Source organism: Hesperophylax consimilis, chromosome 5 (assembly GCF_061612785.1).
Source record: "Hesperophylax consimilis isolate HC1 chromosome 5, BYU_Hcon_1.0, whole genome shotgun sequence".
Lineage (NCBI taxonomy): Eukaryota > Metazoa > Arthropoda > Insecta > Trichoptera > Limnephilidae > Hesperophylax > Hesperophylax consimilis.
The window spans coordinates 26,198,169-26,212,414 of record NC_142840.1 but is presented as its reverse complement, the minus strand read 5'-3'; the positions used below and the strand labels follow the sequence as shown (position 1 = coordinate 26,212,414).

Below are 14,246 nucleotides of genomic sequence, written 5' to 3'. Positions count from 1 at the left end.
AGGAAGTATTGACAGATTTTTACGAAAAAACAAGATGGCAACACTGGAATTAAAAATTATTTTATAAGTTTGATATTCCTTGACTTACATTAAACTGTCACAAATAAAGTTATAAGTCTGTTTGTATTATTTAATTACGATGCCAATTTATATGAAATAAATAGCACTACATATTATATTATTATTGTACTAAAGTGTCAAACAAATTAAAGCATTTATATAACAAATAGATAACATAGCGGTAAACATTCTGTGGTAGACGAAAGTTATAAATTATGATGATGAGTTTTTCTAAATAATTCTAAATTAGCTCTTATTCTTAGTTCTACTGTACAACTTGGTTACTAATCAATAATAACAAGTTGTCCATCTTCTGTGAAATATGTAATTATTGTAAAAATTAATAACAAATCTTAACCGAAGATAGTTTTAGACCAATACAAATCTAAGGATGGTGTTTCTACTATCGTGCTACGAAAACACCCAATGGTAGGCAAGAAATCACATTTTCTTCGCAAGGGTACTATCAGCCGTAGCTGAAGTGTACTGTGATCTCCAAAACCAATGAGCTCAAACTAAGAGTCTAACTTCCCTTAGTCGGTAGGTTCTTCTATACCTATTAGTTCTCATGGACTACTCTCAGATTAAGGGTCGAAGTTTCCATAATCAATATGTATTCCACTACTACCTACCACTTCTGCCTACTCTAGATACTGGAGGTATCTGATCTTTTAAACTAAAAAATTTTTCGGAGATTTTAAAAATTGGCTAATAATAACCAAGGACTTCGGAAAGTAGGTCAATGCAAACGAACCGACACTTAAACATACATTTTACAATGAGACATAATTTTTAATCCTAGAATTCGTGACATCGTTGAAGGACATTGTGTTTATAAAATACCAGGCTGTAAGATAAATTATTTTTAAGAATTAAACCTGTTTGCAGATGTGAGGGAAAAATATTACATTATGATAAAATAAAAATTAAATGTTTAAATTATTTGAAATAGGTATTGTCGCACTCTGGAATTAACAGTTTTTAAATTTTAAAGTTCTGTTATTATTTCAGTTTTGTGAAACAACTGGTTAATATTGAAATAATAACAGAACTTGAATAGAACCTTCACAGAACTTTTCAGATTGTTCAAATTCTCTGAAACAACCCTTCCTAGGTACCCTATGTACAGTACTTACTTAAAAATGTTCATTTACAAGAGCAAACAACTCACTGTAAGGGATCGACATAAACCAAGTGCTGTAAAGTAAAGTTTGCTACGGTTTGTAGCGCAGCCATTGTGGGACTTTTTTGTGCAAGGTCAAGGTTTATGCCTATTCCTTACCATTTCCTTACCCTCACCAACTCATGGGATGACGAATATCGTTAATTATCGTAACAGCTGAGCAATTCCAGCCCGTGCCCAAGTTCTTCTTTACTTTAGTAAAGTATCAGTACATATTTTCACCATTTATAACTGAAAATTAGACTCCCTTTGTGAAAAAACTGGTTCCAATGTTAAATATCTGCCACTGTCTTAAGATTTTGTATTCCTTTCTAGTCATAATAATAATACTAACATTTTTAACTATTATACCTTTTTGTGCATAAATAATTTGTGTAAGGTTGTACTGTAACTTGTGTACTGAGAATAAATTAAATAACAAACTCCTCGATGTTTTCTAGCACTACAAATTAAATTAGGTAAACTCTATTTTTTACCCATCTCTTTTGTAACACACTTAATATTATAATTATGTATTGTAAACTATTTTTGCGCAATTCCATAAAATGTAATAATTGTAATTACAAGATATAATTGTTTAATTGCAGAATATTTTATTACACTCTCCGTGCATATTTTATTTTACTTTTTAAGTGAACAACTGATAGCATTTATTCCATTTAAGTCAACTATTTATGTTTAAAATGTATTTATGTTACATCTAACAAAACATGCCTATTATATTATGATAAAATATATTATATTTACTAGTAGTATTAATAAAATGCACTTAAACCAAAGGTTTTGCTTTTAATTATGTACCTACTAATATCCACCTGTTCCAGCAGAACTCTCGTAACTCGTTGCATTCGATAACAAGTCATCCTATTAACCTTTTAACCGCGTTAATTTGCTCCGTTTTATCTATACCCGTGGTGATACGTGGTACATATTTTCAAATACCTATGCACGCAATTAAATGTTAAATTAAAGCATTCTGGCATGATTTATTGGACTATATAGACAGAACAGATTATTCTCCACAATATGATAACAAATCCTCGTGTGTCAACACTCTTAGATGTTTATAAAAACAAAAACATAAAATTTCATACAAAGACGTACCGTATCTTTTGAATGTGGTCCCGCCATTCACTCGGCGTGTGTGTACTTAGGCCACTGCGTTGATAGACACAAGTGGGACACCATGAGCACTTATCATTTTTAGTTATGAAAACTTTTTCTAAAACTGAACACTTAAATTTTATGTCACATAATATATGTAATAACAAAATTGGACTAACACCATCCGTTGACAAAATTGTAAACTATAGCACTCGAAGGCGCAAAGAGGCTCACTTGATTATCGATGTTTTTTAATGAAATACAATTTTATTTTCGAGAAATTCTTGTAGATGTCAGCATCGTGATAGTTCTACGAATGTTCAAGCGAGCGGGAAATAAATTTATGTCGAAAGACCGCTGGAATATCGGCCGTCACAGTTTCCGTATCAACTGTTGATACAGCCGCGTATGAGTATGGACTTTTTGCCGTAACAACAGTTGATACGGCCGCGTGCAAAGAGTTAAACAGTGTTACAGTGAAACCCACATACAAGGTTATCAGAAATTATTATCCAGCTGTTCCAGCAGAACCGTCATAACTTGTTGCGTTTGATAACAAGTCATCCAGTTGAACTGTGTTATAGCGAAACCCATATATAAGGTTATCAGAAAATAATATCCAGCTGTTCCAGCGGAACCCTCGTAACTCGTTGCATTCGATAACAAGTCATCCAGTTGAACTGTGTTATAGCGAAACCCATATATAAGTTTATCAGATAATAATATCCAGCTGTTCCAGCAGAACCCTCGTAACTCGTTGCATCGGATAACAAGTCATTCTATTAGATTCTAGTGTGTTCTTATGAAGTCAGCATAAAAACCTTATTATAAAGATTCAGTTTATTACAACTCATCGTCTTATGACGGCTCAAGTTTGTAATGAAACTCTTTAAATATGTTCCGCAGGGCAGCTTCTTTAACACAGTTCCAATTTGTTCTTACAAAGGCAAAATAAAACGCTGTTTGACTTATTGATTCAATAACAGTAAATAAAAGCAGGTAAAAACTGTTACCGCTACTGTGAGTTTTTTGCTGCTATGGGCCTGCAAGCGGGTTTTTTTGGGTTCGCCGAATTTAGTAAAGGCGTTAAGAGAATGTATAACAGCAATGAGAATTTTTGCAAAAATTTACTTATCGTTAGAGATGGCAAAATTTCGTTTTAACTAAAAACGCGAAAAAATATTTATGTTTCGAAAATAGGGCATTTATAAGTTTTCTTTGCGTTTCAAGGCATTTGAAAGTGTTTCCAGTGATTTCTATTTCGCGAATTAACGTGAAAAACGTGATTTTGGCCGTATTTAGCGAAATAGGCGCGAATTTCCCGAAAATACCGGGTATTAAAATAATATGTGAGAATTTCAAAAAATAGATATTTTATTACGATTTTTTTATAATTTTGTTACTATTTTATGTGTAAATATTTAATATTTTTGTACTGTAGGCTAAAATTGCTTTTTGACATTACACAAATTGTGCGAAATAAATTACGCCTATTGATGTTAATCGCAATCTGCATTTGTTGTGTTTGTGTTCGACCCGTACAGAGTTTCCATCCTTATTAATTTAATATTGAAATTAATTATTTATAATCTTTCACATGGAAATACTTGCAAATGAAGGTTAAACATATATTTTACCAAAAATACTTAAAATATGCGCTAAAAACATTCAGGAAATACATTATTTTCTATTTTGCTACAAAACGCTAAATTATGCCTCAAAATGCTATAAAACGCTAAATTTCCAATTTTTAATGCTAAAAAATCTGAAAATTAATGCTAAATTTTGCCATCTCTACTTATCGTATGCAAAATATTGTCAAATTTCTCCACTTGTACAATTCCGGTAAGCAAAATTTCATCAAATACACTGTCGAAGAAAATTAACCAATGGGACAACTGCAATGTGCTGAGTATTGTCAAATTTGTGAATTCGGATAATTGGATATTAGGGATGCCAGACTCATTGGCTCCAGATGGTTGGGACTCTTGTGCGGTATTCGCATTTAAAAAAATAATTAACCCTTTCGTTGCCAAAAGGTGTTTCCAAAATCTCTAATGTTACTATCTTCCATGTATAATTTAAATAAAGACCTTATAATTTTGGTATTTTTTGTATTCCTACAAAACCTATAAACACATAATCTACCATTAAAAAAAAAAAAAAACAAACTAAAGTACTAGATTAAAACAAAAATTATTTTGTAAATATGTAGATATCCTTGCCGCAAATAATATTCCTTGATCGATCTTAGCAGAGCCTCACATGGTGACTATGGGAAGCATGTACGGCAAACATTAGGGTAATAATACTATATCAGATGAATTAAAAAAATTGAGTATTGTACATTTTATTTATTTACATTTCGTACACTCTTTCTTGGATATTCTGAATAATAATAACAAATAAATACCCTACTAAAAGCATCTCGACCCCAGACATCTGACAATTTTAAGATATTTTGAAGTTCCATAAGTCAATTGTTTAATCTTTCAAAGATTTTAAAAAGTAACTATATATTTTTTGTGTTTTGCTACTGTTTTTCTTATAATATTGGAACTATCGGCGGGGGTTCTGGTTTGGCGAACTCTCCCAACTCTTCGTTGTAGTAGGCGAAAGCTTTCAAGGTGATGAGTTCCCAGGGGGCCTGGTGCTCTATCTCCATAAGGGGTCCTACTCCTAGATCCTCCAGAGTGGGAACACCTTTGACCACTATATCAGTTGTGTTTTCCTGGATAGCATAAAAAGATAAATGAAATATTTTATGAAAACAGATAAATCACTCATTTTACACAGAACCTATTCATTGTCTAAGTGCATCGCAATCTTGCAATAATTCGTTTTAATATAATGCTTTACTCTATTGATATCCCATTCCTCTTGGAATCCTATGGCTTATATATACCACGACTTGTTCAAGAGACCACATGGCAGAACAGATGATCTAGCACGGCATGACAATAGGAATGGTGGTATTGGATGTAATTTCTAAAACAGTGGATATTTTTAACTAATCTTTAAATAACCTTAAAACTTGTTTATGCAACTATCCTTTCAAATATTTATATACAACCATATTTTTGTTTACCTCCATGGAAAAACCAGTTATTCGATTATCTGCCATTTTTCTAGAGACGGGCAAAATAAAAACATATCTTTATATCACTATAAAACATTTTAAAATAACCAACACCTAGTGTAATGGAAATGGTGCCACAAAATAAGTTTGCTGTGTTTGGAGAAGTAAAACATTTAGTTTAAGAGTTTACCTTCTCGATGGATTCCCAATGCAAATATCCCAGCGGGTATCCGGGAGAGAATTTCTGGTTGAAAGAGACCCTCATTTGGAAGAAGGGATCGTAGCGCATGTTGTAACGGACATAACCCCAAACCTTGTCCTTTCGCATCAGACGGAACAGCCAGTCCGTAAGCTCACCCATCTGGTAGCGCTTCGGGCTGCAAATACAATATATTCAACTACATATATCATATTTGATCACTGCTGTGAAGGAGATACATATTCTACACCTACGTTTCACACATACATTCAGATACACATTCTACACCTACAAACTACGTTTTATTGGGACAAAGTGGTGTATAATTTTACTATTGAACTATATGTGAATTTAAGTGGATCCGAAACTGACATACGATTCTGTGATGAATACTAAATCACGGATAAATATTTATACCACAGTATCATATATATCCAAATTGATAGACTTGCCCTAACATGAAATCCGGGTATCATTTTGACAAGCTGGAGGCAAATCGTGTGACTATATTTTTGACACCAGGAGGGTTGGAGAATGCTTTGAATAATCTACCACATCAGTCGTACGTTGAAGACCAAAGAGCGCACATTAAAATAACCAGACCCTGCTCAAAACAGTAAAGTTCGCTAAAGTAAGGTAACGGTTTGCAGTGCACTCCATTATGAGACTTTTCTACGCAGGACCAAAATATCCATAAATACAGTTAAAAAAAAAAAACCGCCTTCAAATCAGGTCAGCGATGCTAAAAATGAGTGAAGTGGGTAAATTATAACATTAAATAGTGCAGCAAAATATTCATTTTAGAAACAAGCCTGAACTTTTATTCTCCCGACTTGGGATTTGTAGTTTTCTACGCAGCCAAAAATTCGCGTGCCATTGTAAAAAGGACTAACAATTCGTAAAGAGATTTTATTTTCGCAGACTAAATGGTGATATTCCAATGCGAGTTGCCTGTATACTGTCAGATTAATTTATTGACACATTACAGAAAGGGAGATGGTCACGGGAGATGGCCATCTGTGCTCCACGCAACTTGATTTGTTCCCCTTTCTCTGATGAGCTAGTCTATAAATTTGGATATCTAAGCACAATGCACAGAGCATAATTTGCTTTGAAAACACCATGCTGTAAGTTTCTGCTTCTTCTGCTGCTCTTTCCTATTGAAAGTTAGGGCAATCGCCGCCATGTATGCTGCAGTCTGGAACATCTCCACAATTTACCGGGTGTAACAGCATCTACTCGAAGGGTCTTGTGTGGTTCCTGTGCATATTTGGATTAAAAAATGTAGATGTCATTTTGCTGTCTGGTAATATTTTTTTTTCATTAAAAACAAAAAATACTTATATTATTACACGTCGCCATTGATCACACTGATAAACTTTGCAGCAGATACATGCTCTATCACTTCTGTTACTATGCTGCTGGAATGAGACGGAGTACGTATCGTTTGACCTGCTAGGCTGTACCCATTATCCAGTGGCAACGCGTGATGGAATTTTTTGTATTTTTTTTTATTGAAATAAATTTCATACGGCTTTAACTCCAAATTTGCTAAGGAATCACTGGTTAAAAATCTTCAGGTATGTGGTAATACACCCTGTTAACCAATAAGATTACTCCGAATGGGAGATCAAGGTGTCCCCTCAGAAATCTCAATTATATACATTTTTTCATGATCGATTTTTCGGTTTCATACAGTAGAACCCCATTTATTCAAACCCCGATAATTCGAAAAAAAGTGTAATTCGAAATTTTCGCCTAAAAAATATCCCCAAAAAAAAAATTCATACAAAATATTTTTTTAAATCAATTATTTGAATGGAAATTACTTATTTTTATTACAATAATCATAATCAGAAAAGTAAGCTTTAAAACTTCCACACATTTTTAACAGTTTTCATAGTTTGTGAAAATATCCCATTGATGTTTAGTAATTAATACCTAATGTAGAAGGCAGTTGGGTTCATTTATTAAATAATCTGATATCTAGTACGTTCAACTGTGCAGTAATATTTTTCATGTACAAAATGTATTTCTCAAACCAGTTTCATGATTAATAAGTAAATAATAGTTAGGTACTGAGGTTAATTACCCCACGGCTTGGTACACCTGTCCTTTGGTGTCAGGGTCCCTGGCAGCATTGACAATGCCCTGGGCCACATCGGACACGTAGATGGGCTGCTTGAAGGTTTTCTCCCCACTGTCCCACAGGGGCATGTAGTAGTAAGACCTACGCCAATGGTGAGTTATAGCCCTGGAACCATCAAAACATCATAGTTAAATAAATTGGTACATTTATTTAGTACAGAAAACATATTGACAAATAAAATTTCCCATTTGACACAGCCTAATTTAAATGTTCATGCCAATATGGGTTTGATCATTGATGAAATGATACCATGTCATTAATAAGATTCGCCCACAGTAATTTTAAATTTCCGTGCCAATATTAGAAGTTGTTGCCAATATGGGTTTTATTGATGAAATGATACCATGCCATTAACAAGATTCGCCCACAACAAAATCTAAATGTTCGTGCCAATATTAGAAGTTGATGCCAATATGGGTTTCATTGATGAAACCTTGATCACAAAAATGTCGCCCACAGCAAAATCAGAAACTATGTACTGTATAAAAAGAGACCCAAACTGCTGTAAAATCTGCAAATTTATCTTTGTGTAGAGTCAATGCTCTTTTATAAGATCCTCACTAACACTTTTCTGGAGCCATTTGAGTGTTAAAATAGTGAGTGTTTGAAATAGACAAACGAAAATAAATAGGTATTTTTTTATTGAGCAAGGAAAATATGAATCACCCATACCCATCCCATACATACCCTCTCCTTATTTCTGATAAAAACTTTAAAACTAATTTTAATATATAATGTACTTGGGCAAATATTTCCTGTCATTTTTTCAGCGGTTTACATTAACAAATTTCACTAAATCCATCTCTGATTCTCTGAAAAAACTTTTCATTCTGGTTATTTTGTCATTCAAATAATAGCATTTAACCATCAATTACTTCCACGCACGTATATACCCACAAAAAAGGATTAAAAAATACCTTAAAATATGGTTTTACTGTTAATATAGGCATAGCTGTTCTGAGCATTATGTCAATGTCTCCTACTAAAAACCTTATAAGAGGGTTTCACTGTAAATATAAGCATAGCTGTTAGCATTATGTCGATGTATCCTACTAAAAACCTTATGAGAGGGTTTCACCGATTATTGGTTTGTTCAGTATCCACTTTTTGATGTTATTAATAAAACGTTTTTAAAAGGGTCAACATACATGAATTTAGCCGTATTAGTTGAGATCCTGCCAAAAAATGTTATTTAAAAACATAAACAATTTAAATTTAGTCAGTACCCCAAATATTTAAGCATTATTATTACTTGTTATCATTTATTTTCATATAATTATTACTATTAGCATGTTCTGCATCCGGATATTGAACCCAGCAAGACAAACTTTCAATTTTTGTTCAGTATCCATAATTCTATTTAACTGTTGTTTTGTTAAAAATCTCTTTCCACCAATGGTGCGCTCAAATCTCAGAAACTGGTGAACAATAAATTCCAGTTTTTGGAGTGAATTAAAATATGGTTCATTTTCTTTCTGTTTTTTTCTTTGTTCTGAGCATTAAGTAGATAACAAATGTCACTACACCTTAAATGAATTCCTTACATAAATTAACTACTTACCTCTGTTTTTTATTTTTTATTTACATACAACGTGTAATTGTTGGGTTATGTAATATAATGTGTATTTTTTGGGTTTTGTAATATAATGTGTACTTGTTGGGTTAGCTGGAAGAAATAGGATGTAACCTATAAGCTATACCCTTTGTACTCTTGTGCAATAAATATTTTTTTGAATTTGACTCCTACTAAAACAGCCATTGTGTGATAGAAAAACGATTAATTAAAAATAGACTTACTTCAAGAAGCGATCTTCCGCGCCATAGACGTCGGACGCCTTGATGATGGTCACATCCGGGAACTCCTCCTTAACCGCCTGCTCCCCCTGCCACTTGGTGGCCTTCCAGCGACTGCCACCGGTGATGATATCAGACTTGGGGTATTGAGCTGTGTTGAGGTATGACATGTGAATCAGCCGCTCCACTCCCATCTTGGTGCATGCCCTTTGTAAAAAATTCAAATAAGTTATCATCCTTTTCCATCAGAGGCTTTTATCAGCGGATCATTACCTTATGACATGTTCAAAATAATGCATTTCTCCTTGAATTATGAACCTTAACGACTAAAGCTTAGTATTCACATTCGTACTTACTCAATAAAAACGACGAGTAATAACGAAGACCCGGCGTGTCTACAACGCCGAAGAAACAGTGAATTGTTTAGCAAGTCTCGCATAGCTTGCTCATAAAACGAGTTCAGCAAGAATTTTTTTTTAATATTATTTGAATAGTAAATCCACACGTTAAGGAAAGCACGACCACAACTTAGCGGTTCATTTCTTTGCTGCTAATAACTTACTTACTGAAAAGTACACACTCTCCAGCCCACGGCCCCAAATCCATGTCTCAAAGCGAGTAAGTTTGAAAGAAATTAAGAATTCCTAATCGCTTTGAGTCACTGGAAGCAAACTATCGAGCCAATGAATTTATGAATTTGAATTCACTATTTGAAAGCCTTTACTGATTCAGATTACACGCAAACTTTCTGCTTTATAATTAGGATACAAAATGAGATTGAATTACATGCTATGTATTTCAAGTTGATTAACCTCTTGAGCGCCGACATATCCAATTGGCAGCCAGCGAACAGAGAAAATATTGCTTCAATAAAGAGAGAGGCAATACCTCAAAACATGTTATTAATTACTAACTTAGCAATGTTCCTCGCTCCCTTGACATGGACATCCTCGAATGAATAGTTTGAGGTCTCATAGTCTTTCCCGATGAGATTGATGACCACGTTGGAGTATTTGACGGCGTTCTCAATCTGCTCCTGGTCCTTGAGGTTGAAGTCAGGGATAAACAGCACCTGGCCCAAGTCACCAACCAACTTCATCCTCATCATATCATAGTGGTCGCAGCGATGGGGCAGGATCAACTGGTAAAAAAAATTATTTTTAAAATAAGAAATATCACTATGTACTATGGGCTCCATTCATGATGTAAAAAGTTGAATCTGAAGTGTTATTCGCAAAAACAATTCTGATTTTGTCTTATATACATTTTTGAAAGAATAAAGGGAAAAATTTCATAGCAAAAAGTTCTGATCGCAAGGATATTAGAATGTTCACCAGTGAGAGATCGGCCTTCGACCGGTTAAATGGGGATTAGTGAGTTGTTATATAAAATTTAAAATGATATGTCCTAATGCCAAACAGGTATCAGGTATATAGCTCCATTATTTGGGCCCCTTCTGAGCAAAACCATATTCTCGAAATAGAAAAAGTACAAAAGAGATTCATGCGTTACCTATATATGAGGGAATATATGTACTACCCTTTCCTGTATCCATCCTTATTCTTAGCAGGAATGCTCGATCTTAATACATTAGAAGCCCGCCGAAAAATATTTTTAGGAAAACATTTTTTTAAGATAATCTCTGGAACTATACATAATCCACCTATTTTGAAAGAGATTAACTTATATGTCCCAGACAAGTATACTCGTGGAAGGTCCCATACCCTTTTTTATGCTCCAAAAGCGAGGACTTCTGCCTATCAGAACGCCCCAGTCAACAGAGCGACTGAACTGCTCAACGAGTCTGCATTGACCATCGACATTTTTAACGTAACCTACAGGCAGTTTAACAATTACCTGTTGACGTATGTCACAAAGTAGTGAAACTGACCTTTTTATGTGTTTTGCTATACTTTTTGTCTAATTTGTAATCTTCTCCATAATGTATTGGTGAATAACCGTTTTACGGAGAACATGAAAAATAAATAAATAAATAAATAAATAAATAATAAATAAATAAATATATGGCTATAAATGATTCTGTTGGGTTTAGGTACAAAAAGTTACTACTTATTGCTTTCAGGAGAATTTTTTCAAAAAGTATTATTACTAACCCCTTGAGAAATTTCGGAAGATATTTCTCCCAGACGTCAAACAAGCATAGAGATATTTCTCCCAGCCTGATACGGACTTATAAAATTCTCATCCCATATTATGGTGAGACATACGATTTAAGTGTTAGGATAATAGAACACCGCACATTCAGTTTGCATAAAAAAACTTACCATAGATGCTCCCAAAAATTTTCAAATAATTCTATGTAACAACATTTAGGATTTGAAAAATATTTATGTCAAGGTTTGCAAATTGTAAATAGTTTTATATAATTATTAATACTTTTTGTTAAGATCAAGGACATTTTTATAGATTAATAAATTTATTGCTACCGTCAGTGTTGCCTAAGGTTTGCACCCGGAAACTTTATTATTTATCATCCTATTCATCCATGGCTTCACGAGCATTTTCTACAGTGTCGAAGATTTACTCTTCTGCTCCCTTATTATTAAAACATCTGGTAAATATTTCACTAACCGCCACACTTTTAATAGGTACAAATTATAGAAATTACACTTCGTTTTAACTTAATTTTTACAATAAACACCGATTTACATCGGGATACATGGCAAAAGAAACATGATAATTACATTTTAATTCAAAGTTTAAAATTACCCTTATAAAACGATCCCTTTGCAGCCATATTGGACTTTGTATGGAATAACACGCATTAGTTTCGTTTCGATCAAAATACACATAAAGAACCTATTTTGTGCATGTAAATTCTTGTTTCTTGTATTATTGTTCAAACAAAGTGTAATGTACATCATCTGCGCCTAAAAGTGCGGCGGTTGGGGAAATAATTACCAAACATCTTAGGACACATTTTAAAATCGAGAGGAGCGGGAGATACAATCAATCAAAAACTTATTTGCATCCGTACCTGGGTTCCAATCTTTCCAAGTTTATTGCAGACATAGCGACCAACAAATCCTGAAGCGCCAAAGACGGTTGCAACAACTCCATTGAAACTGCTTCGACCCCCAGTACCCCTCTTCCAGGCAGCTTGATTTAACTTCTTTTCAACTTCTGTGCTGTATTTGGGAGACTGGATGTACAAAAGACTGATGCTACCGGCGTGTTTCTCTGTAAAATAAATATACAAAAAATTTAAATAAATAACCTTTTACAGATCCAATAATTTCGTTCATTTCTTTGTGTAATTAAAAATAGTACACAAGAATTTTGTATTATTTGACAGCTGATATAATACTGTACGTCAAGAACACTATTATATAACATTGATTTTCTTTCAGAAATGGGCCTCAAACGGTCTCTAGCAAAAGGCAGATCCATTTATAAAGAATTAAATTTTCACTATTTCAATAACAATTTAACAACTAGCCAGTCATTTCAAAATTATAATTAACATACTGGCGAATCTAAAACCGCCGGTGATATTTAGAGCCGCCATGTTTCTAGGCAGCGAAAAATTGCCATGGAAAAACCAGCACCTATTATTTTTTCTGGGTTTTTTTATGGCAATCATAAATAAACCACTCACTGATGGCAATAAACGAACAAACCGACAAACCAGTTGGGGCCATATATTATGTATATATTTATGAAATTATTATTATTATTTCTTAAGCTATTATTATTAAAAAATTACGGCACCAGTGAAAAATCTCATTTTATTATTTAAATTAAAATTATAAAAATATTTAAGTACATAAAAATTTTAAATTTAAAAAATTTTAGTCATGGCCATGTATCGGCCCTTATTAATCGTTTGATAAGCAACTGTGCTGATCCAAGAGTGTGGATTATGTTATTATATTTAAATATAGTGTACAGGGTAAAACCAGGGCCGGCCCTGAGCCAAACAAAAAAATTTGGTGCCCGAAATGTAATGTGCCCAAAACCAGTAGACGATTGTAAATTACCTACCTAGAATCATTGTAATCAATAATATTCGGATGATTTGTATTTTTGTGTAGCGTCGTCTTGGCGCCTTGGCAATTTGGCTCCCGGAACGGACCGCTCCGATTGCGCCCGCCTAGGGCCAGCCCTGGGTGTAACCTATTCCTGAGCATTTTTGGAGTAATAAACTTTTTATTTTCCTATCCGATGATATGAGAACCCGATAAATATTTTTAGAATACAGTATATAATGAACTAAATTTACTTGTTACGAATGTTATGGAAGATTCAAAATAAAACCTCGAAAAATGAAAAAAAAATCAATAATAAAACTAGTGAACATATTTTTATAAGGCACAAAAATCGTCACGAAACAAAAAATTGTTTGCTGTATTTCTGTGTTCCTCTTGCGTTTTTTATTCGGCCAACTTTGTTCTCACTAAGATTTTTTGTATAAAGTTACGATAAAAAGGACATCACGCAAAGAGCCATGCTACAGATTGCGTGAGGGAAAAGGGGTAAGGAAGATTGTTTATCATCTTAAAGAGTGAAGCTTAAGACGCAAGAGTGGCATATGTAGATTATATATTGAGGTCTCACACCACGCTACAATCTTCCTAAGGAGATAGGGTCAGATCAATTGGGGAACTGCCGCGGGATATGTTTTATTTGTATGGGAACTGTTATCTCGACAGGTGAT

At 33.7% G+C, this 14,246-nt stretch overlaps 1 protein-coding gene across 1 annotated transcript; it reads right to left on the bottom strand.

Annotated features, from left to right (window-relative positions):
- Positions 1-4,686: 4,686 nt before the first annotated feature.
- ND-39 (NADH:ubiquinone oxidoreductase subunit 39) lies at positions 4,687-13,170 on the bottom strand. Its single transcript, XM_089632085.1, has 7 exons — positions 13,058-13,170; positions 12,567-12,769; positions 10,483-10,709; positions 9,572-9,775; positions 7,718-7,879; positions 5,617-5,803; positions 4,687-5,078 (listed from the first exon to the last, which is right to left on the bottom strand). The coding sequence occupies exons 1-7, from the start codon at positions 13,095-13,097 to the stop codon at positions 4,893-4,895; spliced, it is 1,209 nt and encodes a 402-aa protein (XP_089488211.1). The 5' UTR covers positions 13,098-13,170; the 3' UTR covers positions 4,687-4,892.
- Between the last annotated feature and the right edge of the window lie 1,076 nt (positions 13,171-14,246).